This window comes from Terrapene carolina, unplaced genomic scaffold (genome assembly GCF_002925995.2).
Source record: "Terrapene carolina triunguis isolate 2854851 unplaced genomic scaffold, T_m_triunguis-2.0 Scaffold436, whole genome shotgun sequence".
Classification (NCBI taxonomy): domain Eukaryota; kingdom Metazoa; phylum Chordata; order Testudines; family Emydidae; genus Terrapene; species Terrapene triunguis.
Window position 1 is genome coordinate 42438 of NW_020664787.1, and position 27904 is coordinate 70341.

The 27904-nt window shown below is 44.9% G+C and overlaps 1 protein-coding gene across 1 annotated transcript; it reads left to right on the forward strand.

Annotated features, from left to right (window-relative positions):
• The first annotated feature begins 366 nt into the window (after window positions 1–366).
• On the forward strand, window positions 367–26095 carry LOC112115683 (alcohol dehydrogenase 4). The gene is made up of 9 exons (XM_026658398.1): window positions 367–478; window positions 8189–8290; window positions 8859–9000; window positions 13742–13829; window positions 15344–15575; window positions 16231–16491; window positions 18467–18602; window positions 24667–24805; window positions 25707–26095. The coding sequence occupies exons 1-9, from the start codon at window positions 461–463 to the stop codon at window positions 25729–25731; spliced, it is 1143 nt and encodes a 380-aa protein (XP_026514183.1). The 5' UTR covers window positions 367–460; the 3' UTR covers window positions 25732–26095.
• The last annotated feature ends 1809 nt before the right edge of the window (window positions 26096–27904 follow it).

Below are 27904 nucleotides of genomic sequence, written 5' to 3' on the forward strand. Positions count from 1 at the left end.
CCAAGCCAAGTGAAGATGTATCTCTGTTCCTGTTGCTTAGTATTTGATATGCAGCATGAACAGCACCTTTATTATTTTGCTAGGCCATAGAAACATGTATGGGATGAACAGAAGTTCATTGGTAGTTTACCATGGAGTTAGAAACAGTTGCTTTTGTGAACTAGAATATTTAATATTTCTCATCTCAGGCAAACAAAAGGTTGAGTAAATCATGGGACGTACAGGGAAGGAAGTACAGAAAGGGGAGGAGACGAGTATTGAAAGGGGAGGAGTGCTGAGGTAGGAGGGGACAGGAGAGTGGAATGAGGGAAATGCTAGCTACTATTTAAGGCAGTGTAGGCTGCTCCCTGGACAGACAGACTTTTGTGGGCTGTACCTGTGGAGCTGGTAGCACTGCTGATCTGAGCACGACTCTTTGAGCCCAGACTCCTTCCTGAGAGAGACTCCAGACGGGAGGAAGATGAGCACTGTGGGCAAAGTAAGACAATGGTGTACACTTGTTTGGTGCTGATTTCCAATCCTCCTATTTGATTGCATAGCATGGGTACATCTGCTCAGAGTGCTGTGCTGGTACCACATGGTGCACTCTTCCTTTGCAGCAGTAACCCGGGTGGCACAGACGGAGAGTGCTCATGTCTCCTGCTCGGGGCACTGTAGAGTGCAGTAAGTGGAGAGTAAAGTAAGGGATGCTGCAGTCCTGGTGTTCCCTTGATTTCACTGGGGATTTGGGGGGAAGACAGATCACACAATTGGGATGGAGAGTAGCAGGGTCAGGCTGAGAGCAATACTCCTGGGCTGCAACATGGGGAATGTGCACCACTGTGCAGAGAAGCTGTTTCTGAAATTAAGATGCACAGAAAAGGGTTTTTATTAAATCTAACCTTAAAAAATTGGACTAGGACAAAATGTGGCAAATCAGAGAATGGAGCACATTCCTGGTACATGTGCTGCCCCGACATATGCCATGGTTTGACTTTTATTCCCTGTTATTTTGTTGTACTGCGTACCTGGTCAGAAGTATAACTGTTTCCCTGGAATGTTAGTATGGATTATAGTATATGAATGTTACAGATCTAGGGCTAAGTGCAGCATGAGGCCCAGTCCTTCAGTCTTTATTTTAATATTATTTATTATTACTTGGTTAGCGTTAACAATATACTCTGCAAAACAGAGTGGTGTACAGCCTCAAGTTTGCTAGAAATCTGTTTGTTGCTCCTCAGGAAGGAGTGGGGCAAACATGGCTTGGAACAGCTCTTAGGGGCCATTACATCGGTGGAATTGCTGAAATGCAAAGCACTGCAGAAGATAGGGGCCAGTGCATGCATAAGGGAAAACTTCCTTTGATTTAAATGCAAGCAGGGTTAGGTCCTGACAGTTACACCTAATAAATTATTTTGCAAGGCACTCTCATTCCATTAACTCTGTCCAAGTTCACATTTATCCAAGAAACTTTACATTTCAGTAAAAATATAATACTAATAGGGAGAGTTATGATGAAATACTGGATGATGGCAACAAGAAAAAAATAACAGGACAACAATGGTTGCTAACTGATTGCAAGATTCCATTCCTGACAGTTATAAATATCTAGTTACATTGGAAGCCAAGACTAATTCATTTCAACAAACTGTGCTTGAGGCTGTTCCACAGTAAACCAGAACCCTAACTTAAATAGTTGTTAGAAGTGAAATTAAATTAGGACTGCAGTTGAGTTAATGTTAATTGTTCTATTAACTGAACAATTGTTCAGTCAGATTGTTAGATTATTACTCTGAAACACCTCAGTAGCTATGTCTACAAAGCAGCTGAAGTTCTGCAATCCAGAAAATATTGTTTTAATTTAGCTGTATATTTGAGTCCCATATCTGTTTTTTAAATTACATTTTAAGATTTAAAGGATGAAAGCTAAATTGAAAGCCTCAGACTCCTAATTTCCATCAAACCTAATAGAATCTGGATTAAAATTCTATATGAAAAGTTGATCATACAGAGATAAATATAGTCTGTCTTTTTAAAGTATTAACATAGCCCCCCATATCCACAGTATCTGAAGTCCAGATCCACAAAGGGACATAGGCACCTAAACCCCAGATTTAGGCTCCACTGCAATCCACAAACGCTCCTAGGGTGCTACTTAACTCTGTAGGTGCCTAAACTCACTCAGCACCTACACTTGCTATAAAAGTTCCCTAGGCACTTAAGTTTCTACCTCCAGGCATCTGCACTATACTTCACTCTAGGAATATGGATGCATATCTCATGCTTAAACCCCAGCAAGATCCTCAAACCAGGTGAAGATAGGCATTCCCCAGCCTATCTTGCCTGTGGGACCTGATCTCTGGAATTTTTAGTGCACAGTAGCAGGTCACACGGCCAGTTAGTGCATGACATGCTAGCCCAGCTTGCCACACACTAAATCGCCATCTGGACAAGTCTTTTCTCTGTAACCTGGTGGAATTATTATTAACCTGGTGGCTACGGCACTCACGTAGGAGGAGGAAGACCCAGGTCCAGTCACCTGCTCCAAAGACGGTTTAATTATTTATCCAAAGTAGAACAGCTTCAATAGGAGTCTGTGGCAGGCAGAACTACTGATTTAAACGAGAGCAAAATCTGTCCCACACTGATGTGATAGAAACTGTTGGCCATAGTCAATATCTGTGAGCCAGAGAAGGGGAAATGTTGGCCCAAAACATACAGAACCTCAGTTGAAATTGTGTTGTGTTTATTTATGAACATTGAAAATATAAATAAATCAGCAAATCTCATGTTCAAGTGAAGCAGTTCATCTTTCTAATCCTTTACACCCTGCACAATTATCTGCTTCTCCACTGAAGGACACCACTTCTGCAGCAGGATCCTAGACTGCTGCACCTCAAAAGTGCCACAGTGATTTCTTCACCCTCCGACCTCCCTGCATTATTTCACAGTCTCAGTTCTGCCCAGTCCACTTGTTGTCAGTACACAGATTCACTAAGGCAGCCTTTAAAAAGTATATTACTTTTATAGGGTCCATTCATCATTGCCTCCTGTCAGGGATCTGGTCAAGCTCCCCTTGCGGGATACTTGCCAGACTGCTGTGAGGGGATCCAAAAGCTGAATCTCACACGCCTTAGCTTGCTGGAGCGTGGCACAGTTTAAACATTGTCCCTGACTTGGACCTCCTGGCATCCACTCGTGGCGCAGATCTCGTATCTGACATCCCTCTAGGCAGTAGGGACCCTGCAGCCCCCAACTGCTTAGGCCCAGAAACTAGTGTATTCTCCCTCAAGCCTCCCCAGCAGCTCTTGCACATTCCCCAGGATCCCACCCAAGGGGTGAGCTTTGTGGTTTACAGCTTACCTCCTTAAGGGTACATGACAATGAAAGCCCACAGACACACAGACAGGTTTTGCAGAGGATTCTAAACACCATTACTCTTTACTTCACCTGAGAGATACATCATTCTATACAAAGTACTAAACAAACCTATATGTATTTCCCCTGCCTCCGTTTCCCCACCACTCTGGACAATTCTTTGGGCAAAGTCCAGAGTCCTCTATAGAGTCCAGGTTCCTTTCTCTGCCCCCCCTCCTCCTGCATATGGACTCTCTGGTCTCTTCTCTTCTTTCCTCTCTCTCTCTGCCTCTAAAATGGCAGCTGAGAGACCCTCTTTTTATAACCTCCAGCCTCCTTTGGCAGGTGACCACAGAACCCTACCAGGTGACATCATTGCCAAGTGACCTCTCCCTCTGCAAATCTGTCCTCATGGACAGGAACCAGCCTTATGTCTCACCTGAATAAGTGATCATTTAAGATCTAAAGACTGACCTTGTGGTCCCTAGTCTGGTAGGTACGTGCTACAGCCCTGTCAGCAAATGATCCACCGAGAGGCATTCCATGATACAACAGTTTCATAATAGCAAGCAGAATTCATCAGCTGCACATAGACAGAGTCCCCAAATTGTCACACACTACACCTTGTGCTTTCAGTGCAAAGCGAGTGAAAAGTGGAAATAAAATGCTACCTTTCTGACCTGGTAGCATTTTTACAAGACTTTGCACACTAATTGTGCTGATGTCAATTACTACACAAGGTGCAGAGCAACCATCAATCAAGCCAATAGGCTGAAATTCACACCCCTGTGCGGAAGGCCAGCACAAGGCCTACCCAACCACTTAAATCTCAACTAAAACCTAATCCCAACTCTGGACTGTTCCTCGGCACAGCTGTAACCCTAACCCTGTAGGCCTGTGCTGGTCCTCTGCACAGGGATGAATTTCACCCATATAGTTGGATTTTGCAATGGGTTTTAGTAAGTCAGTCACAGTTCACTCAATTTTTTTAAAATTCTCAGTCATTTAAAATGATGCCAGTTGGCAGCTCTGATTTCTATGCTTCTTAGCTGGCTAAAAGAAAAAAAAAAGTAAAATGTCATTTACAAAAAGTGCATACATTGACCAAACACGGTGTCTTTTCTCAGCTATTTTTGAGGACACAACTACCCAATTCAGGCTGCTCTAGTTAGAATAGTATCTGGATACTGTCACTAGAAATCCTTCTTTTTAAACATCAATTCATAACTTAAATAAATTAACTTGGAATACAGGGTCTCAGCCAAAAGTAATAACTCTAAACAGTTAAGGGGTAGATTATTGAATATTTCTAGTTGTACAAGTCTTAAAAATAGAAGCCAAGACTGCCTTATAATATTTGTCAAAAGAACAGACTGAATATCACCTTCCCTTCCCAGTGCAGGATTACTCTTGGCATCTTGGCAGAGCAGCCTTAAAACTGACAACCAGATACAAGTGGATTCTGCTGGTGTAGGTGAACCCCCAGGGCATGTAGGGCTTGCTCTTGCATAGGGGGTATGTCAGGGCGTGGCCTGGAGAAGGACTGGAGGCATGGCTAGAGCGTCCTGTGCTCCAGATAACCCTAGCTGCAGAGTGGCTCCTGCCTTTCATTCATTCAGCTATTTTTGTGTTTTGTATTTAACTTCCTTCTTGCCGACTGTCAGTAGCCAAAGTAACATGCTTTGTATATATCTATGCCATATTCAGTGGTGTGCTGCATTTTCACTAGAGTCTTCACAAGCAGGATTCTATGGGTTTCCATGATTCTGGTTCAGCTCAGATAATCGGCCCTGTCCTTCAGTTCTTACTCATTCAAGACCTTTTGTCTGTGTCAGGACTGAAAGATCAGGAGCGATAACAGCTTCAGTAACTTAGAAAGTTATTGTCATACTATAGGCCAAGAGGTTACTAAAAATCACAGTAATGAACACATATGTTAGATGCTTACAATACTATGGATTTCTTTCTAAAACCCTATTACCACAGACCCTGTTCTGTTTTATTATGACAGCTGCTCCCGGTATTATGGGTGCAGCAAAGCAGCTCCTTATTAGCACCAGTGTTCAAAATCCCAAGGAAAATGTTGAGCTATTTTTCACATAATTTATCTGTATGTATTATAGTTCTTCAAAGATTCAGATTTGTCCTCATTAGCCTGTGGCTCCATGCTTGGAGATTCTTAAAATGCTTAAGCTTTAAGGAAGAATTAAATTGTTGAACACATTTCAAACAATATAAGAGTTATTAGAAGGCCATATTCCTGTATTCTTTACTCTGGCAAAGCTCACTTCATGTCAATCAATGGCTGCTTTGCCTCAGCAAGGAATGAGAGACACACATGCTGTCCTACCATGGGAGGAGTGGGGGGAGGAAAGAGTACTCAAGCTGCTGTGACTTTGAACTTTTTGGATTTCAGTCAGATCCCTCCAGAGGGAGGCATTTATGACACTGTGGAGAGGAAAAGAGACAGGGCTGGAAACACCAGCAGACTCAACGGATCTACAGAGACCTTTGAACAGAACCAGCAATTTGAGTTCCCTTTCCCTTCCCCAGGCAACATGACTCCCTTTGGAGCTGTGCTGCTATTGGTTCTGCTCCCTCTCCAAGTGGTTAGAGGGTACAAAAGAGAATTAATTCTTCTTTATTCAGCAGTTATTTCCCCATGGAAATCCACATGTCCTGAGAGATGCACATTGCACAGAGTGGCTACTCCTGGCTTCACCTCAAGCCACAGAGGCCTGGCTATACGTGAAGTTCATACAGAAGAGCTGCCATGATCAATAGGATCTAAGGCGTAGCATGACACTGATCCTGCTCTCCCCCATCACCTACATGATGCACACAATTCAGGGTTGTTATGCTCTATTTTGCCTCTCTTCATCTAGTATCACATAGAAAAGGGGAGCGGATGGCCCTATTGCATTTGGGTCATAGTATTTATGATACTTCTGTATCAGAGTGGTGAGAATTAATGCATCTACAATGTAAATAAAATGGGATGGAAACATAAAGGGCAGATTAATAAAGACTGGAAAATTATTGTCTTTCTAAACAATGCAGATTATCTTGTATCTGAATTCCAAACTTGTCACAGACCTCTACTTCAAGCTGATTTTATATGGTATGGATCCCAATTCTGATTTCAGTTACACCAGCCTTTCTTCTGGGGACCATCATTCATAGATTCCAAGGCCAGGAGGGACCATTGTGATGGTATAACACAGGCCAGAGAACGTCCCCAAAATAATTCCTAGAGCAGATCTTTTAGAAAAACATCCAATCTTCATTTAAAAATGGTCAGTGATGAAGAATCCACCATGACGTTTGGTACATTGTTCCAATGGTTAATTACTCTTATCGTTAAAAAATTATTCCTTATTTCTAGTTTGAATTTGTGTAGCTTCAACTTCCAGCCATTGGATCATGTTCTACCTGTTCTACCTTTCAGTGCTAGACCAAAGAATCCATTCTTAAATATTTGTTCCCCATGTAACCAAGTCGCCCCTTAATCGTCTCTTTGTTAAGATAAATAGATGGAGCTCTTTGAGCTATCACTAGAACACATTTTTCCAATCTCTAGTCATTTATCGTTTTTGTGGCTCTTCTTTGAACCCTCTCTATCAACATCCTTCTTTAACTGTGGGCACCAGAACTGGACACAGTATTCCAGCAGTGGTCACACCAGTGTCAAATATGCAAGTAAAATAACCTCTCTAATCCTACTCAAGAGTCCCCTATTTATGCATCCCAGGATCATATTAGCTCTTTTGGCCATCCTGTCACAGTGGGAGCTCATGTTCAGCTGATTATCCATCACGAACGGCATCAGGCATTGTTTTACTATCAATTCAGCAAGGAGGGTGGGCTGTTTTTACCAACCCTCCCTGTAGAAGAGGATTAATTATTTAACAAAGCAATTACTATTATACTTAAAGAGTGGTTAAACAACACAACAACACTAAAACACTTGCTATCATGCTTGAAGAATAGTTAAACCAAATGTATATGTTTACCCAAAAGAAATATCAAGTTAGTTTGAAAGGATCTATTTTCCATAAACACATGTTGATTGCATTAATTACATTATCCTCCTTTAATTCTTGATTAATCAAGTCCCGTAGCAGATGCTCAGGATTGATGTCAGGCTATAATTACCCAGATCACCCCTTTTACCCTTTTTAAAAATTGGCAGAACATTAGCTTTCTTCCAGTCTTCTGGGACTTCCCCAGAGCTCCAAGACATACTGAAAATCAACATTAATGGTCCAGCGAGCTCCTCAGCCAACTCTTCTAAAACTCTTGGACCTGCTGATTTAAAAATGTCTAGCTTTGGTAGCTTTTGTTTAACATCCTCTATAGATACTAGAGGAATGGAAAGAATGCTATCATCACCATATGATGAGAATATATCATTTGTTTCCCAAATGCAGAACTGAAATATTTATTGAACACTTTTTCCTTTTCTGCATTATTATTGATAATTCTACCATTTCCATCTAGTAAAGGACCAAGACCATTGTCAGGATTCTTTTTGTTCCTACTATATTTTAAAAGCTCCATATTGTCCTTAACTCTGTTAGCCATAGATTTCTCCTGGTCTCCCCTTGCTTCCCTTATCAATTTTCTACAATTCCTAACTTCTGATTTATATTCATCACTATCAGCCTCCCTTTTCTTCCATTTGCTATACATTTTTATTATTTTTTATTTTTCATTTATTTAAATTAAATTATTCTTGATTCACCCCAGGATGAATGAGATCAGGATCTTGCTCTTTATTTTTCAAAATGCACTGTAGAGAGTGCAATAAAGTAAAATCTTTAAATCTGAAATGTACTTACTCCTTTCCAAGGTTATTAAATGCAAGGCAGCCATTGCCTGGGAAGCAGGCAACCCCTTTTCTATTGAGGAGGTTGAAGTCGCCCCACCCAAAGAACATGAAATTCGAGTTAAGGTAAGTGATCTAGATTGACACTGGTGTAAAACTAGAGTAGCATAGCAGTGAAGGCTATTCCATTTGAAAGAAGCAGTTAAGATTCACCAATATATCCTGGCTGTGCAAAGCAGTCATAAACATAAACGTAAACAGCTTAAAAGCCCATTTACGATGGGTTGACAGCTGCTTTGTGTGGCTGAAGTGGGGCAAAGCAGCCAGAGTGCACTGCGTTCCCTAAATCATGATAATCAGATTTAATTCACTTTGTGTGTTGCTTCTCAACAACAACAACAAAAAGAAAGAGAATGGTCGTGCATTTTGGGCTTGTCTGTCTCCAAATGAGGGCATTTGGAGGGCATTCAAATGTTTATTTTCTACTGTACATGTTGACAATGGTTGGGTCGTGCAAAACCACAATGCTAATGAAGTTCCAGTGCTTGGGACTATCAAGGCAATAGCTCAAATTTCCCATCAAACTTGGTGGTATTGCAATGGTAAGAGCAGCTCTCTAATTTGATTCAAGTCATAGTTGTAATTCTCCATTATCAACCTACAGTGTGAATGTAAAGGTGTTACTGCCTTGCAGATTGTTGCCACGGGGGTGTGCCGTAGTGATGCTCATGCTGTAAGCCCCAGTTTTAAAGAGGGTCTTTTTCCAGTCATCCTGGGCCATGAAGGAGCAGGAATTGTGGAGAGCACTGGACCAGGAGTGACTGAATTTAAACCAGGTACTGAGATATTAGCTATATCATTGCAGTATCAGGGCCTTATTCGCCATTCGCACACAAGGGCTATATGTTGGTGATGCACTGTTGAAGTCAATGATTTATATTGGTATAAACTGCTGAACCCAGTGAAGAACCAGGCCTTCTACCAGGATAGAAGTTTAAACCTCAGTGGTTATACACTGTGGAGGATAAAATGCAATGGGATGAAGCATTTTGTCTCCAAAGTTATCTGTTATGCCAGAAGACATGGCACTACTTTAAACTATTTGTTTAAAAAGAGTGCATATAAACTGAACTCCGCCTACACGCCCCCCCACGTGTGATCGGGGATATGATTACTCTCTGTAAATACATTGCGGGGGAGGAGGGTAAACACCAGGGAAGATGAAGAGCTATTTAAGCTGAAGGACAATGCTGGCACAAGAACAAATGAGTATAAACCAGCCTTGAACAAATTCAAGCTGGACATTAGAAGTTTTCTAACTATCAGAGGGCTGAGGTTATGAAACAGCTTCCCAATAGGAGTTGTGGGGCAAACAACTTAATTAGTTTTAACAAACAGAGCTGGACAAATTTATGAGTGGGATTGCATGACAGAGTTGCTTGTGATGATGGGGGCAAGGTTCAGCAGCCTGATTGTCCTTCCATTTTGTCTTACATTCCTAAAATCTCATGCTTTAGGACTCATCCCTTTGGGTCAGGAAGGGATTTCCCCCTCCCAGTTTATTCGGAGGGATGGGAGTATCTCCTTATTCTAAAACAGCAGAGATGGCCGCAGCTGGAGATGGGACACTGGATAGGGTGGGCTAGTACACATTGCCAGTGGCATTGGGATTTCTTTATTTTTGCCTTCCTCTACAGCATAGGGGGCAGGTCACTTACTGGAATCATGTGGGTATATCTCACTTAATCAGTTCCTAGCTATTGCAGGGGCCTCAGGCACTGATGCACTTCAGTCCCTCCAATTCTCTGCTTGTAGCACATAATAGTTTAGTTTCCAGAGGGCTGTAATATTTTAGTCTAATTTTGGCTGTTGGGTTTAGTAAAGGGATGAGCAAACTTTTTGGCTCAAGGGCCACATCTGGGAATAGAAACTGTATGGCGGGGCATGAATACTCAGAAAATTGGGGTTGGAGTGCGGGAGGGGGTGAGGGCTCTGGTTGGGGGTGCGGACTCCGGGGTGAGTCCAGAAATTAGGAGTTCAGGGTGCGGGAGGGGGCTCTGGGCTGGGGCAGGGGAGTGGGATGCAAGTGGGGGTGAGAGCTCTGGGCTCGGGATGAGGGGTTTGGGGTGCAGGAGGGTGCTCCGAGCTAGGACCGAGGGGTTTGGAGGGCGGGAGGGCGATCAGGGTTGGAGCAGGGGGTTGGGGCGTGGGGGGAGGCTCAGGGGTGCAGGCTCCTTGCGGCGCTTACCTCAAGCGACTCCCAAAAGCAGTGGTATGTCCCTTCTCCAGCTCCTACACAGAGGCACGGCCAGGCAGCTCTGCATGCTGCCCCATCCGCAGGCGCTGCCCCTGCAGCTCCCATTGGCTGTGGTTCCCGGCCAATGGGAGTTGCAAGGGCAGCGCTTGGGGTGGGGGCAGTGTACAGAGTGGAGGCTCCTGGCTGCCCCTACGTGTAGGAGCCAGAGGGGGGCCATGCCGCTGCTTCCAGGAGCTGAGTGGAGCGGACCCTGACCCTGCTCCCCGGCTAGAGCTCGAGGGCCAGATTAAAACGGCTGGTGGGCCGAATCCGGCCCGCGGTCCGTAGTTTGCCCACCCCTGGTTTAGTAGGTGGGTCTGGGTGTTGTTGGTGGGCTGTTATATACAAGAGGTCAGGCTAGGTAATCTGGTGCTCCTTTCTGGCTTTGAGCTCTAGGAGTCTGTGACAAGCAGCAACTCTGATGTAGCTACTGGAGATACAATTACAGTTGTTTAGGATTTGAGAAGGAAAGACCACAAAGCAATTCACATGGATCCTGCTGGAGATATGCCCCCTTCAGTTATTGTACTCAGAAAGAACAGAAAAATATCTGCAGAGTAAACCAGAAATAGAAACTTATGCTGCCTGGCCAAAGAACTCTCGGTGTATTTAGATTGAACAAACTGGCCTCCACTGCTCCCATTGCTGAAACACCCAAGTTCTATCCTTTTCTTCCCCCTACCCACATTTTTTTGTTGGTTGAAGTCACTGATCCAGAATCTTCTCCACTCACAAGTTTGAAAGAACAGCTTCTGAAACTGATGCCCTTGGGGCTGGTTGGCAACAAGTGATTGATGAGTGTCACCAGGGCTGTCACTACTCCCCAGATCCAAAGCTTATCCTGCCACGCCCAGTCTCAGGCAAGGAGGTTTATTCTTTAAAGAGAGGTTAACAAACAAACACAACACAGTCCTAACTCAGCTCTTGGTCCCAGGCTTCAGGGCCCCAGCCTCTGTCCGCTCTGCTCCCTCCCAGAGCAGCAGCTACAGGGCTGCGTCCCTGGCTCTAGGGACTAGGGTAACCAGATAGCAAGTGTGAAAAATCAGAACAGGGATGGGGGATAATAAGCACTTATATAAGCCAAAGCCCCAAATATCAGGACTGTCCCTATAAAATCGGGACATCTGGTCACCCTACTAGGGACCCATCCACAGTAGCTAGCTCAGGGGTGGGCAAACTACGGACCACGGGCCAGATCTGGCCCCTCAGGGCTTTGGATCCAGCCCGCAGGATTGCCCCCCCGTGGCCCCGCACCACTCTCAGCAGCAGCCGGCCCAACGTCCCTGCCGCCCCCGGGCTCTTGCCTCCAGGCACTGCCCCCCGCAGCTCCCATTGGCCGGGAACGGGGAACTCCGGCCAATGGGAGCTTCGGGGGAGGTCCCTGGAGGCACGGCAAGGGCAGTGCACGCGGAGCCCTACGACGCCCTCCCCCAGGGACCGCAGCGCTTCCTGGAGCGGCGCGGGGCTGGGGCCGGGGACAGGGCAGGCATGCAAGGAGCCTGCCCTGGCCCCGGTGTGTGCCACTGCCACCCCGGAGCCCAAACCCCTCCTGCACCCCACCTCCCAAATCCCTGCCCCAAGCCCCCTGCCTGCACCGTGCACCCCTCCTGCACCCCAACTCCCTGCCCTGAGCCCCCTCGTATATCCCGCACCCCTGTGCACCCCAATCCCCTGAGCCCCCTCCTGCAGTCTGCACCCCTCCTGCACCCCTGCCCTGAGCTCCCTCCTGCACTCCGCACCCCTCCTGCACCGCAATCCCCTGCCCTCAGCCCCCTCATACAACCCACACCCCTCCTCTGCTCCAATCCCTTGCCCTGAGCCCCTTCCTGCACACCACACCCCCTCCCACACCCCACTCCCTCACGCACGCCAACCCCTTGCCCTGCATACAATTTCCCCACCCAGATGTGGCCCTCGGCCCAAAAAGTTTGCCCACCCCTGAGCTAGCTTCACTCCAGTACAGCTTCCTCCTTAGGGCTCAGCCTATCTCAATCCTTCCTTCTCCCTGCTGCCTATTAGCAGCCCTTAATAGGCCCAGCTGTAGCCCAGACCTCTTTAATTATCTTCATTGGACTTACCCACTCCAGTCCAGGGCACTGGTCTCAGTCTATCCACAGAGACCAGCTAACCTGTGACAATGAGCAAAGCAGGTGGCTCTTCCCTCTCTCATCTGATGATCAGCTATTGTAATGCTATCAGGCTTTCCCATTCCCCTGTATAACCTCTGGGGCATTTTTTGGTGTTGTTTTTGGGGTGGGAGGTTGTTTTGTTTTTACACAACTGCACAGTGATGCAACCTTCTCTTTTCTGGTTTGCTGCATCACCACTCTGAGTTCATCCAAAATGTGGCTGCTAAAATTATCTTCTTTGCCTGCTGATCTAAACATCTCACCCTCCCTTTGACTTCCTCCACTGTTTCCCATGTGCCTAACAAACAGAATTTAAACTTCTTGTGCTCACCTTTAAGGCTCTATCCAACTCAGTTCTGGCTTTCATCTATCTCATCCCTTGCCTCCCTCTGATTATGCCAGTCTCTGTGCCCTGTCACTGTCCCACTCCCAGCTCTGTGCCTTCCCCCATGTTGCCCAAAATACATGGAATGCCCTTTTCATTGCAGCACACCAAGCCACCACCTCCTCACTCAAGTCCTTCCTAACTGCTCACAAGAAGTATGCACTGGAAATCAATTAATAACTAATAATAAAATTCACTCCCTTTTGTGGGTTGCCCAGTGCATCCTGTTTTCTCTGTATATACTCTCCAGGACAGGGACTGTTATTTTGTGTTTTGTACAGCACCCAGCATGCTGTCAGCTGTCCTCCCATCACAAGGTCAGTCGACACAGTCCCAGCCTGGAAGAGATGTAGAGCTGTTCCTGTCTCTAGTGTGTGAGAGGGAGTATAACAACACCTGGATTATCATTCTGCTAGGCTAAGTCACAGAGTCACATACTGAGTGGAAAATAGACATTCAATGTAATATGGAGTAAGTAATGTTGTTAGAAACAGTCAATCATGTGAGCTAAAATATTGAATGGAATATTTAACATCGCAAGCAAACCAGAGGTTGAGTAACTAACAGAGAATTATCAGAAGGGTAGCCATGTTAGTCTGTATCCACAAAAACAACGAGGAGCAGAGAATTAGACATATATAGGGCCTACAGGAGTTCCAAGAATGGAGAACTTGTAGGGCTGGGCCTATGAGACGTCAAAAAAAAATAACAGCAAATTTGGTAATAACTTTAAACAAACAATATCTAATAAATATTGATTTTTCTAGGTGACAAGGTTATCCCACTCTACGTCCCTCAGTGTGGCCAATGCAAGTTCTGCTTGAGTCCAAAGACCAACCTTTGTGAAAAGATCAGGTAGGAATTGCAAATATTTTACCTTGCAGGGAGTAGGAGAGGCTTTTCCATTGGGCCACAGCTGGGGAGGGGCTGAGAGGCAATCATGGAGGCAGTTACAGTTCCATGATTCTCTGGGCAGCTTCATCCTGGGGACTGCTCTAACTTTCATGAGCTGGGATAGGCCATCCCCCACCTGGCAGTAGCTGGAGCACCGCATGCTCTAGCCATGCTTTATCCCTCCTGCCCCTAACATGTCTCTTACACTGGGGTGAGAATGATGGTATAGGAGCCAGCTACACTTCTTTATGGGTCTCCCGCCATACCAGGGAAAGACGCTGCAGGGAAATGCGGGGGCTTTCCTCTCCCTTTTTGTGCCAAGAGGAGTCAGGTCAGAGAACACTTCACTTTCTAGTCATCTTGCTTGCCAGACACTTAGAAAGTGTAATGAATAAAATATTTTTTTTTGCCAGCTTTTAAATCCAAGTAATAGCCATAGGAAATTTATTCTCAAGTATCTAGTTAAAATATGTGACTGTTGGGAGCCAGGTAGCACACTAATCTAGCAGAACATCTGGAGACCCCAGTTAAAATCCTTGCTCAGGACAGACATGAAAATGAGTTTGATGGTTGGTCTCCTCCTAAACCAGGGGTGGGCAAACTACGGCCCGGAGGCCACATCCGGTCCTTCAGATGTTTTAATCCAGCCCTCGAGCTCCTGCCGGGGAGCAGGGTCAGGGGTTGGCCCCGCTCCGCATGGCTCCCGGAAGCAGCAGTACGTCCCCGCTCCGGCTCCTATGCGTAGGGGCAGCCAGGGGGCTCTGCACGCTGCCCCCGCCCCAAGCACGACCCTGCAGCTCCCATTGGTCGGGAACCACGGCCAATGGGAGCTTCAGGGGTGGCACCTGCGGACAGGGCAACGCACAGAGCCGCCTGGCTATACCTCTGTGTAGGAGCCGGAGGGGAGACATGCCGCTGCTTCCGGGAGCTGCTTGAGGTAAGCGCTGCCCGGAGCCTGCACCCCTGTCCCCCTCCTGGGCCCTAATCCCCTGCCCCAGCCCTCCGAAACCCTCAGTCCCAACCCGGAGCACCCTCCTGCACCCCTAACCCCTCATCCCCAGCCCCACCCCAGAGCCTGCACCCCGAGCTGGAGCCCGCACCCCCCATCCCAACCGCCTGCCCCAGCCCGAAGCCCCCTCCTGCATCCTGAACTCCTCATTTCTGGCCCTACCCCAGAGCCCACTCCCCCAGCTGGAGCCCTCACCCCCTCCCCCACCCCAACCCCCAATTTCATGAGCATTCATGGCCCGCCATACAATTTCCATACCCAGATGTGGCCCTTGGGCCAAAAAGTTTGCCCACTCCTGGCCTAAACTCTACTGTTCACATTCCACAAAGACCAACTCACCATTTGGCAAAATTGACAAACTTTGTTCAAGTGCAGTAGCAGAAGGACGGTGAGTCAGAGTAGGGGGACACTGACAGCAAGGGACAGTGAAGTATAAATTCCGGTTTTGTTGTTGTTGTCTCCCTAGCAAAATTAAAACACCTATTTCTGATCAAGACCTGATGCCCGATGGTACCAGCAGGTTCACCTGCAAAGGGAAGCAGATTTACCACTTCATGGGGACTAGCACCTTCTCTGAATACACTGTTGTAGCGGAAACCTCTCTTGTCAAAATTGATGCTGCTGCTCCCCTGGATAAAGTCTGTCTGATCGGCTGTGGATTTTCCACAGGTTATGGGGCTTCCCTCAATACTGCCAAGGTGAGCTAATTAAGGCTCAACTACTCACTGTAATAACATGAATAGTCCCTTTGATTAGGAACTTGTTCCACATGATTGTAATGAATTCAGTAGGTTTACTAACATGAAAAAGTGAGCAGTATTGTCTCTAAAGGTTAATTTTAAAAAAAGAATATGCTCTTCTGGAACATTAGTCTTAACCATTTTATATTATATAGTATATATAATACATGTATAATGTAAAATAATTTAAAAAAAAAGTTTTACATAGTGTATTGTTACTGTATTTTTATACAGCGTTTTATATATTTTAAAAATCTATAGTACAGTTCTAGTTTTAAAAACAAAACCGTACTTGACAGTTTACATATAACCTCAGTTTCAAGTTTCCACATTTCTGGTGTTAATTAATAGTAATGAACACTAAGCCAACATACCAAGTTCCATTTGAGAGGTGTGGTCTGGGTAAGTCATGAATCGAAGGTCTTGATATCAAACACACAAAAAGTGGATCATTTCTTATATTTTTCAAACAATAAAAAGGATATGGCCCCATCCAACCTGGGCATTTGATGTGGTTTATTGACATGAGCCGGAGATCACAGACAAACGTTTAGGAAGCTCCTTTTGTCTCCAGACTTCTAAAGCCATTCCCTAACCTTTCTTCTTATTGCAGGTGGAACCTGGGTCTACTTGTGCTGTCTTTGGCTTGGGAGGAGTCGGCCTGTCAGCTGTCATGGGCTGTAAAGCTGCTGGAGCTTCTCGGATCTTGGCAATTGACATCAACAAAGATAAATTTTCATTGGCAAAAGAGTTAGGAGCCACCGACTGCCTCAATCCTCAGGATTTCAAGAAGCCCATTCAGGAGGTTATAACTGAAATCAGCAACGGTGGTGTCGATTTTGCAATTGAATGCATCGGTAATGTTGCTGTCATGGTATGTGTCATGTTCTTCTGCACCAGATATGGACTGGTCACAGAGCTTGCTTATGCACACCAGATGTGTTCACCATAAGATCCTTTACTGCTCTGCCAGGTATGGCTAAGGTTAGCTTTAAATAAGGTATTTTACACACAGTGCCACCTAATGACTGAACCGTATAATACAGTTTAGCGTTCCATTACAGTATGTATATTTTGGTCTAGGTCTGTGCTCTGTTACAGCGGTAATAGGTGTGATAAGAACACTTAGATGGGATAAACAGTCGGATATATTGAGATTGTTGTTTTTATTAAAACAGACAGTAATCATTCATTATAATTAATTACACTCCAAGTGTTATGTTCTAAAGATCCTCCCAATAACTGTCTCCCCCAATGGCTCTTCTTCCCAATATGGTACACTCCTGACATGGAACTTACAAGAATAAAGATGCTAATATTAAATTTCTATGGGTTGTACAGTGCCTTTACAGAGGTTACTGAAGGGTGCACTTCCTAGCTGCAACTTCCTGAGGTGTTGCTTCTGAGGCAAGTAAAATGTCCCAGGGAGCTCACAAGGCACCTGTTGTTGCTGCACGCTTTAATGGAGAACGGGAAACCGGCCCCTTTTCGGGGATGGATTCTTAACATGGCTTTTGCTGTCAGAATTCCCCTCTTCTTTCAAACCTGAAGAACAAGGAACAAGATTGTTCCTGGCCCCTGCACAGAGACACAAGAAGGTCCTTGTGCCCTCTTCCTCACTCCCTGGTACCTAGCTCTGTGCAGGTTTGTGATCTAGCAACATGCCTTCATCTGGCCACTGCATCACATGGAAAGCCAAAGGCAACCTCACCTATTCCCACTAAATGCCAACTCAGACACTGCCCATCCTGCTGTTCGGGAAAGAGAACCATATAAGCAAGCCATTACATAAAGCATTTCCATTCAGCATCTTCTCCAGTGCTCACTAGCTGCCCCAATCAACAAGGTCTCCAGATCAGACAGCAAATCTGTAACCTCAAAGTTCGATTTCCAGCCCTCAATAACACAGACTGAACGTAAGTTCTCCTCACCTTTATATGCCGCCCCCAACGGGGTGCATACAAAGTTATCCTATACACACTTTTGGAATTGTATAGATTCATATGGTGCCATTTCACAAGCCAGAAAGCTTCAAAAAGAAATGTAATAAATTACTCAATCTTTTTAATTATTTAGTAATTACTAACTTCTTACATCCTACTTAACCCATACAAACTAGTACCAAGTATACCACAGAGCTGCAACATTTATCCTATCTCCCAGCAAAATTTTGGATTCATGAGTTAAGAAATCATGGGATAGCCTCTATAAACCAAATTACTGTGTCACATGAAGTATTATCATTTACAAGAATATGATTCCAGTGCCAAATTCTGGTTCTGTTCAACCCAATGAGAGTACTGTCATGGCCTTTTTTAGAATCAGGATTTGACTTTTAATGCAAATGAAATAAGACTGAACTACTAAAACAAGCATAATTACAGTAAAATATCATAGTCTTTAAGACAGGTGATCATGGTATTGTTCAGGTAAGACTAAACACAGTACTGACTTTTTGGAGGGCATAGAGTTCATGCAATCTTTCTGCATAATTATGTTAAGTCAATCTTACTTGTTTTGCAAATTTTCAGAACACCTTTATGTCTAGTTGAATTGCAGTGGTGGGGACAGCGATCTTTTCATTTTAAGCACCTTCGAACACATTTATTGCCATGATGAAAACTACCATTTTTCCTGTTCTTTGTTTTCTGGAAATTAGCCAGTTTCTGATCCGTAACAGTAATTTACCTCTTACTCCATGGCTAGTATCTCAGTCCTCACTCAAACTCCCATTAAAGTCCATGGAAGTTTAGTGAACTATGAACTGAGTAAGAGCCTAAAGTCTGACCCCACAAGCAGTAATGAATTCATCTTCTGCCCTTTAAATCTGAGTTTGCTTTGTCTTTCAGAAAGCTGCCCTGGAGTGCACCACGGTGGGCTGGGGAACTTGTACGATTGTTGGAGTGGCTCTGGGTGGACAATCAATCCCGGTTTCTCCAATGGAGCTGATAATGGGAAAGAAAATAAATGCCACTTTCTTTGGAGGTCAGTTTTCCCACATAGTTTAGCCAAAAGGAAGCGGGAGGGTGGAAGAACAGTTATATCCATCTCATCTGAGATCTAAGATATATTTCCCAAAACATGATGGCCATTGTTTTGCCACCACATTTGGCGAAATATAAACAAACAAACAAAACTATCTACCATCCAATTCAAGAAAATTAATCCAAAATTGCACAATCTTGCCCCCTTTTCAGACAGCATTCTTGGAAGCCAAGCTGTTTGCCATCTTCTATTTTTATAGGAAAAACAGAATGTTTCCATACAAGAGAGTAACCATAGCAGTGAGACATTTCACAAGGGGAGAATGGGGAGAGGTATCTGGAGCTGCTGAATCCTTTGAAATTTAGCAATTCAAAAAATAGCAAGCCCAAGATCTAGTATATTCACCCTACCTTTTTATATAGCTGTGAATCACTGTAATTATGTTCATCAGAAAAGATTGGAATTACTGGTCTGCAGGGAGCACTTCACCCCTGAGCTTCAATCACTACATTAGCTCCCTACTGAACCCTGGATCAAATTCAAGTTCATGGCCCTACCCTTCAAAAATTTCCACAAGCAGATCTATCTGACGAACTGCATCCTCCTCCACCACAAAGATAACTGTGCTCCTCAAAACAAAAAAAGCTCTCAGAGTCAAACCTCACGAGGACAGGAGACCAAGCTCTCTCAGCAGCCAGCCCAGGATTTTGGAACTCCATTCCTGAAAGGGTCAGGATGATCATGGATCACTGCTTTCAGCTTCCAAAGGCACAAGCCCATCTCTACACCCTACCTGCCTTCAGCAATAATAACAATTAACACAACAAGCCAAGTAACCAACACAATTTAACTTTCAGTGTCATAGGAGGGGAGAGAGAACCATAAGACAAAGAATCACAGGAGAACTTCACCATGGCGGAAGTCCAGCACAAGGGCTATTCACCACTCACACCCTCAAAGCAAAGCTTAAGTGGGACTGAACTGGTGCACAGGCCTCATGCTGGCCCTCTGCACAGGGGTAAATGTCACCCACTTGATTACTTGGTTATGGTCTTTTAAGGCTCAGATGCCACAATGATGAACATGGTATAAATATGTACATCAGGAGTCTAAATGGCTATTAAATAAGATATACCCCAAAATCAGTTAAGGATATTTTTTATATTGTTGTACATACAAATATTCATAGAATCATAGAATATCAGGGTTGGAAAGGACCTCAGGAGGTCATCTAGTCCAACCCCCTGCTCAAAGCAGGAACAATTCCCAACTAAATCATCCCAGCCAGGGCTTTGTCAAGCCTGACCTTAAAAACCTCTAAGGAAGGAGATTCCACCACCTCCCTAGGTAACCCATTCCAGTGCTTCACCACCCTCCTAGTGAAAAAGTTTTTCCTAATATCCAACCTAAACCTCCCCAACTGCAACTTGAGACCATTACTCCTTGTTCTGTCATCAGGTACCACTGAGAACAGTCTAGATCCATCCTCTTTGGAACCCCCTTTCAGGTAGTTGAAAGCAGCTATCAAATCCCCCCTCATTCTTCTCTTCTGCAGACTAAACAATCCCAGTTCCCTCAGCCTCTCCTCACAAGTCATGTGCTCCAGCCCCCTAATCATTTTTGTTGCCCTCCGCTGGACTCTTTTCAATTTTTCCACATCCTTCTTGTAGTGTGGGGCCCAAAACTGGACAGAGTACTCCAGATGAGGCCTCACCAATGTCGAATAGAGGGGAATGATCACGTCCCTCGATCTGCTGGCAATTCCCCTACTTATACAGCCCAAAATGCCGTTAGCCTTCTTGGCAACAAGGGCACACTGTTGACTCATATCCAGCTTCTCATCCACTGTAACCCCTAGGTCCTTTTCTGCAGAACTGCTTCCTAGCCATTCGGTCCCTAGTCTGTAACAGTCCATGGGATTCTTCCGTCCTAAGTGCAGGACTCTGCACTTGTCCTTGTTGAACCTCATCAGGTTTCTTTTGGCCCAATCCTCTAATTTGTCTAGGGCCCTCTGTATCCTATCCCTACCCTCCAGCGTATCTACCACTCCTCCCAGTTTAGTGTCATCTGCAAACTTGCTGAGAGTGCAGTCCACGCCATCCTCCAGATCATTAATGAAGATATTGAACAAAACTGGCCCCAGGACCGACCCCTGGGGCACTCCACTTGAAACCGGCTGCCAGCTAGACATGGAGCCGTTGATCACTACCCGTTGAGCCCGACGATCTAGCCAGCTTTCTATCCACCTTATAGTCCATTCATCCATCCCATACTTCTTTAACTTGGTGGCAAGAATACTGTGGGAGACCGTATCAAAAGCTTTGCTAAAGTCAAGGAATAACACATCCACTGCTTTCCCCTCATCCACGGAGTCAGTTATCTCCTCATAGAAGGCAATTAGGTTAGTCAGGCATGACTTGTCCTTGGTGAATCCATGCTGACTGTTCCTGATCACTTTCCTCTCCTCTAAGTGTTTCAGAATTGATTCCTTGAGGACCTGCTCCATGATTTTTCCAGGGACTGAGGTGAGGTTGACTGGCCTGTAGTTCCCCGGATCCTCCTTCTTCCCTTTTTTAAAGATGGGCACTACATTAGCCTTTTTCCAGTCATCTGGGACCTCCCCCGATCGCCATGAGTTTTCAAAGATAATGGCCAATGGGACTGCAATCACATCTGCCAACTCCTTTAGCACCCTCGGATGCAGCGCATCCAGCCCCATGGACTTGTGCTCGTCCAGTTTTTCTAAATAGTCCCGAACCACTTCTTTCTCCACAGAGGGCTGGTCACCTTCTCCCCATACTGTGCTGCCCAGCGGCAGCTGACCAGTCTGGGAGCTGACCTTGTTTGTGAAGACAGAGGCAAAAAAATCATTGAGTACATTAGCTTTTTCCACATCCTCTGTTACTAGGTTGCCACCCTCATTCAGTAAGGGGCCCACACTTTCCTTGACTTTCTTCTTGTTGCTAACATACCTGAAGAAACCCATCTTGTTACTCTTAACATCTCTTGCTAGCTGCAACTCCAAGTGTGATTTGGCCTTCCTGATTTCATTCCTGCATGCCTGAGCAATATTTTTATACTCCTCTGTGGATTGGTCTTTTGTCCAATCTTCCACTTCTTGTAAGTTTCTTTTTTGCGTTTAAGGTCAGCAAGGATTTCACTGTTAAGCCAAGCTGGTCGCCTGCCGTATTTACTGTTCTTTCTACACATTGGGATGTTTTTTTCTTGCAACCTCAATAAGGATTCTTTAAAATACAGCCAGCTCTCCTGGACTCCTTTCCCCCTCGTGTTATTCTCCCAGGGGATCCTGCCCATCAGTTCCCTGAGGGAGTCAAAGTCTGCTTTTCTGAAGTCCAGGATCCATATTCCGCTGCTCTCTTTTCGTCCTTGTGTCAGGATCCTGAACTCTATCATCTCATGGTCACTGCCTCCCAGGTTCCCATCCACTTTTGCTTCCCCTACTAATTCTTCCCGGTTTGTGAGCAGCAGGTCTAGAAGAGCTCTGCCCCTAGTTGGTTCCTCCAGCACTTGCACCAGGAAATTGTCCCCTACACTTTCCAAAAACTTCCTGGATTGTCTGTGCACCGCTGTATTGCTCTCCCAGCAGATATCAGGGTGATTAAAGTCTCCCATGAGAACCAGGGCCTGCAATCTAGTAACTTCTGCTAGTTGCCGGAAGAAAGCCTCGTCCACCTCATCCCCCTGGTCTGGTGGTCTATAGCAGACTCCCACCACGACATCACCCTTGTTGCTCACACTTCTAAACTTAATCCAGAGACTCTCAGGTTTTTCTGCAGTTTCATACCGGAGCTCTGAGCAGTCATACTCCTCTCTTACATACAATGCAACTCCCCCACCTTTTCTGCCCTGCCTGTCCTTCCTGAACAGTTTATATCCATCCATGACAGTACTCCAGTCATGTGAGTTATCCCACCAAGTCTCTGTTATTCCAATGACATCATAGTTCCTTGACTGTGCCAGGACTTCCAGTTCTCCCTGCTTGTTTCCCAGGCTTCTTGCATTTGTGTATAGGCACTTAAGATAACTCGCTGATTGTCCCGCTTTCTCAGTCTGAGACAGGAGTCCTCCCCTCTTGCACTCTCCTGCTCGTGCTTCCTCCCGATATCCCATTTCCCCACTTACCTCAGGGCTTTGGTCTCCTTCCCCCGGTGAATCTAGTTTAAAGCCCTCCTCACTAGGTTAGCCAGCCTGCTTGCGAAGATGTTCTTCCCTCTCTTCGTTAGGTGGAGCCCGTCTCTGCCTAGCACTCCTCCTTCTTGGAACACCATTCCATGGTCGAAGAATCCAAAGCCTTCTCTCCGACACCACCTGCGTAGCCATTCGTTGACTTCCACAATTCGATGGACTCTACCCAGGCCTTTTCCCTGCACAGGGAGGATGGACGAGAACACCACTTGCGCCTCAAACTCCTTTATCCTTCTTCCCAGAGCCACGTAGTCTGCAGTGATCCACTCAAGGTCATTCTTGGCAGTATCATTGGTGCCCACATGGAGAAGCAGGAAGGGGTAGCGATCCGAGGGCTTGATGAGTCTCGGCAGTCTCTCCGTCACATCGTGAATCCTAGCTCCTGGCAAGCAGCAGACCTCTCTGTTTTCTCGGTCGGGGCGGCAGATAGATGACTCAGTCCCCCTCAGGAGGGAGTCCCCGACCACCACCACCCTCCTCCTTCCCTTGGGAGCGGTGGTCGTGGAACCCCCATCCCTAGGACAGTGCATCTCATGCCTTCCAGTGGAGTCTCCTTCTGCTCCCTTCCCTCAGATGTATCATCTACTCCACTCTCACATTAGTACCTGTGGAGAGAACATGAAAACGGTTGCTCGCCTGTATCTCCATTGCTGGTACATGGACGCTCCTCTTTCTTCTTCTGGAGGTCACATGCTGCCAATTTTCTTCACCGTCCCTCAGTCCCCTCTGCGCAACCTGCTCCGATTCTTGAGAACGTTATCAAACTTGGAGATCTTCAAAAACAAATTACTATTCTAAATTATACAACTAGTTTTAAAAGTGGTGGCTCGCTTCCTAACAGATTAGAGAGACCAGGCTCCCCAGTCTGTGAAATGAAGTATGTGAGTGACCCCTCCTGAGTTGATGACATTTTGCCTACAATTTTGTTTTTCTGTGCCAAATCCTCATTGACTTCAAAGGCCATTCCACATATGGAATGAGAGTAAGCTATGACTCTAAATGCTTTTTTAATGACTGACAGCTCCATAAACTACAACCTTGTATACTTCATGGTTTAAGCAAGAGAGAGTCTTAAATAATTGTTCTGAACTTAAATTAATTTACATGTATATTCTCCTACCTGAAAACTGTTGTGCCACTTGATAATTCTAGAAGTAACTGGAGAGAACAGGGGTAGTTTAAAAAACCTCACAGGAAAAAATGTTCAAGTTGAGCACTGATTTAATGAACACGCCGCTGTTACTTTCCTCTCTTCATAGAAAATACAAGTGACTTTTTTCACGGCCTAGGCTTTGCCAGGGAATACCAGCAGATCCAGGATGCCAGCTGCTCCCCATAGTGGAAAGTGCAATGAGAAGGATGGGTTGAGATGACATAGGCTGCCTGTATCCTCAGTCCCACCAGGGAACCTGGAGGCAGCCAGCACAGCCCAGAAATTGTGATGGGCCTGCTTAGGAGAGGACATAACAAGTGTGCCTAGGACATGCGCTGATCCACAATATCTCTTGGGCAGCCTTTGGGGAGAGGGGTACCTTCCGTAGAGTCCCTGCCATAAATTAATGCTGACCTCTCCCAGTGGAACTCAAGGGGAGAATCACAGTGCAAATATCTCCTCCTGGAAGTCAATCTCCCCAAAGACATAGTTGCAGGAGGGTGCAGATTGCACTCCCTCCTGGGCCAGAGGAAGCAAATCAACTCCACTTAACAATGACTTTGGTCTTTTCAATGAAGTGCTGACCACACATGTACCTCTCTCACTAATTTTCTGTTCCTATTCCTGAACCAAAATTATCTTTTTTATGACCAAGTTATGTAAATACAGCCTGTTTGATTTGGGGTGTTATATGCTTTGTTGCAGGTTGGAAGAGTGTAGATTCTATACCAAAGCTGGTGTCTGATTATATGGCAAAGAAATTCAGTTTGGATGCCTTGGTGACATACACTCTGCCATTCGACAAAATCAATGATGCTTTTGAACTTATGTATGAGGGGAAGAGGTAGGTTGTTATCAAGAAATTAAATCAGCCTTATCTTTGCTGATATAGCACCTTTAAAACAAAACATCATTAAAAAACCCAGCAAAAGCCTTATTCCTGCTGCTCACTTAGCAAAGCACAACTGATAGGGTGATCAGACAGTGCTTTCAAGGGGCTCCCCCAAACAGTTTCCTAGTCAGCCCAATGTATCAGGCAGGGGTTCATGTGCTTCCACAGAGGAGGGTAGAGGGACTGGGAAATCTACATTTAAATAAAATACTTTCTTATAAACAAAACTAAAAAAGGAGGTATCAGCACTGAGCAAACCAACCTTTTTTTTTTAAGCTTTTAAGTTACGTTTTTGCTGGAAAAATTTATACTTTATTCCTGAGATATATACTGAGTATACTGATAGCACAGCACTGCGTTCAACTTGTGCAATTTGAAGGGTACATGTGAGGGGACATTTTAGAGGTGCCATGGCCACTGCCATCTGGACCAATCTGGCCTATTGCAAAAGCCAAAATTTGTCTTGCCAAGTATTTTAGTGACATTCCACCACAGGATTATGTTACTTGTGGCACGGACAGGTTTAGCAAAGAGCAGGTGACTCCATCCAAGGCAGGGAAACTAGCCCAAATTTCCCTTTGCTGTGGGGACAATTTTAAGAGGAACCCCAAACATCCCCTGCACCCCATCACAGCAGCAACCTCTGAATCCTAGCACTTCACCCTCCCAGCACAAGAATAGTTCTGCTAAGTTGGTCAACAACTGACAGAGGTGGGAATGGCTGATGTTTAAACAGAAGCAGCCACGTAAGGTAAAAAGCGAGCATTGTCCATATGCAGATGTTATGCACAAATGTTAAATAAAAAGTTACAAATAAACAACGTTGATATATTTTTCTATTTTCTGTTTGCAGCAACAGAACCGTCTTGGTTTTCTAAGGATTCAACTTACATTTTTGCAGACTCCCATATGAATTTAAGCCTTATCCTCAGGCTGCCTCACTGCTTAATGACTCAATGATTTTTTCTTTACATATTCAGGAAAGTACTTATGTTCAGTACGTGATAATATGGAATAGGTAGAAACTAAAGGTCACAATAGACAGTAGCTGTAAACACACAGACATAAGTGTTGTGGAAGTGTACGATACCAATACATAATATTTATACATGGATGTGTAAACAGTGGGTCACTTAAGTGCAACATGCTTTTTTGCTAACACTGCTATGTTATTTTTGATTTGTATACAGTATCTAATCTCATGAAATAATTAACTATATAAAATGTGTTTTCTAGTTTTTATGCCAAGAGTTTTCATTCCATTCCATTTCTGTTGGCATCGTCTTACAAAAGACTACCAACAGCTTCAAAGTGACTAAGGGTTAGATCCACAAAGGGACTGAGCGCTGTAAAGCCTAACTTGCCACCCAGTGGTATCCTCAGCCCTGAGTTAGGCACATAGATTCTCTATACAACGCATGGGGAGAGTTAGGTACCTAAGAAAGGGATTCACAGAAGCCAGCACGATAAGTGATTGGGGAACTGCTTAAGGTAGCCAGTAAGAAATGCTGAGGAGAAGGGTGTGGCCTAAGCCCTGCTCCTTCAGGGAAGTTAGGCACCTAACTCCACTACTAGGGATTCACATTCATGAACCTTCTGGAATTGGACGCCTAAGCCAGGCCAGCCCTTTCTCTCAAAGGGAAAAAAAACAGAATGAGAGACAGAGACACCCACTGTATCATAACCAATAACCCAGCAGTTAGGGCACTCACCTGAGATGTGGGAGGACTTGAGCATGGGTCTCCCCTATCACAGGAGAGTGCCATAACCACTGAGCTATTAGGCATTCTGGGGTAGAGCACTCAATCTCTCCTGTTGAAGTGGTGGAGGGGGCAGGAGTCAGAGAAGCAGATACCTGAGACCAGGAAGGGAGAGAGCCGGCAGCTGCTGGGAACAGGGAATCAGGCTGCTGCTGGAAACAGGAGGGTGGTGCGTGTAGTTACCATCTCCAAAATTACTGCATGGGTGCAGGAGCTATTTGCATCATCACGAGAGCTTCTGCAGCAGGGGGGCACAATCATGTGTCTCATGATAAATGCATGAGACTCGGCAATACTGTGTCTAGGTGGGAAAGCTATGCCAGTATAAGCTAAGGTGTGCATTTAAACCAACGGTGTTACATCAATATAAACCCCTGTGTAGACACTTTTATTCCAATGTAAGAGGGCTATTTTTGGTTTAGCTTGTATCACTTGGGAAGCTGTGCAAACAAAACCAAAAAAGCCACTCTTATCCTGGAATAAGAGTGTCTACACAAGGTTTACACTGGTATTACTATATTGGCTTAACTATACCAGTTTAATTATACTGGTATAACTGATGAAACTTCCCTGTTTAGGCAAGCCCCCAGTGAAAGTTACAGAGGAAATATCCAGAACCTCACTTTTATGACAAACGTTTAAATAACATCAATGGCACTGATCCTGCAAACTCTATGTACTTAACTCTCCACCAATGCAGGGCCACTGGAACTACTGGTGTTGGAGATACGGCATCCCTCCCGGCTCTAAGTAATAATAGGAACTGAATGCAGAGCTTCCATCATATACCGTGTTTACAGTTTTGTTAGCTTTCAGTATTCCCACTATAAAACTTGCTCCAGCACCCATACCCCTGTACCGGTTCTATCGAATTATTCAGTTGAATTATTCAGGGCAACTGATTTATTCAATTCACATTTAAGCATGTGCATAAGTTCTTTAGGACCAGGGCCTAAAATATTAACTAACACATTAACATCTCACCTCTGTGTTATAAATAAATGAATTCTAATCTCCATACTATTGAGTATTACTGTCGAGTTTTGCAAATTTGACTGAATCTAACCAATTTTGTTTTATTTAGCTCCATGTCATAAAAGTAACAACTATCTAAAACTAGGTAAAAATAAATATTACTATTACAAACACCAGTCTTTGTCACTGGACTTTATCACTAAGTTTTACAATTATTATTTTTTTTAAAACTTTTCAGTTTCAAGAATTCTATAAGTGCTCCTGTGAAGAAACATTATGCAATTAAGTTAACGTTTCACACAAGTTATTACAGTGA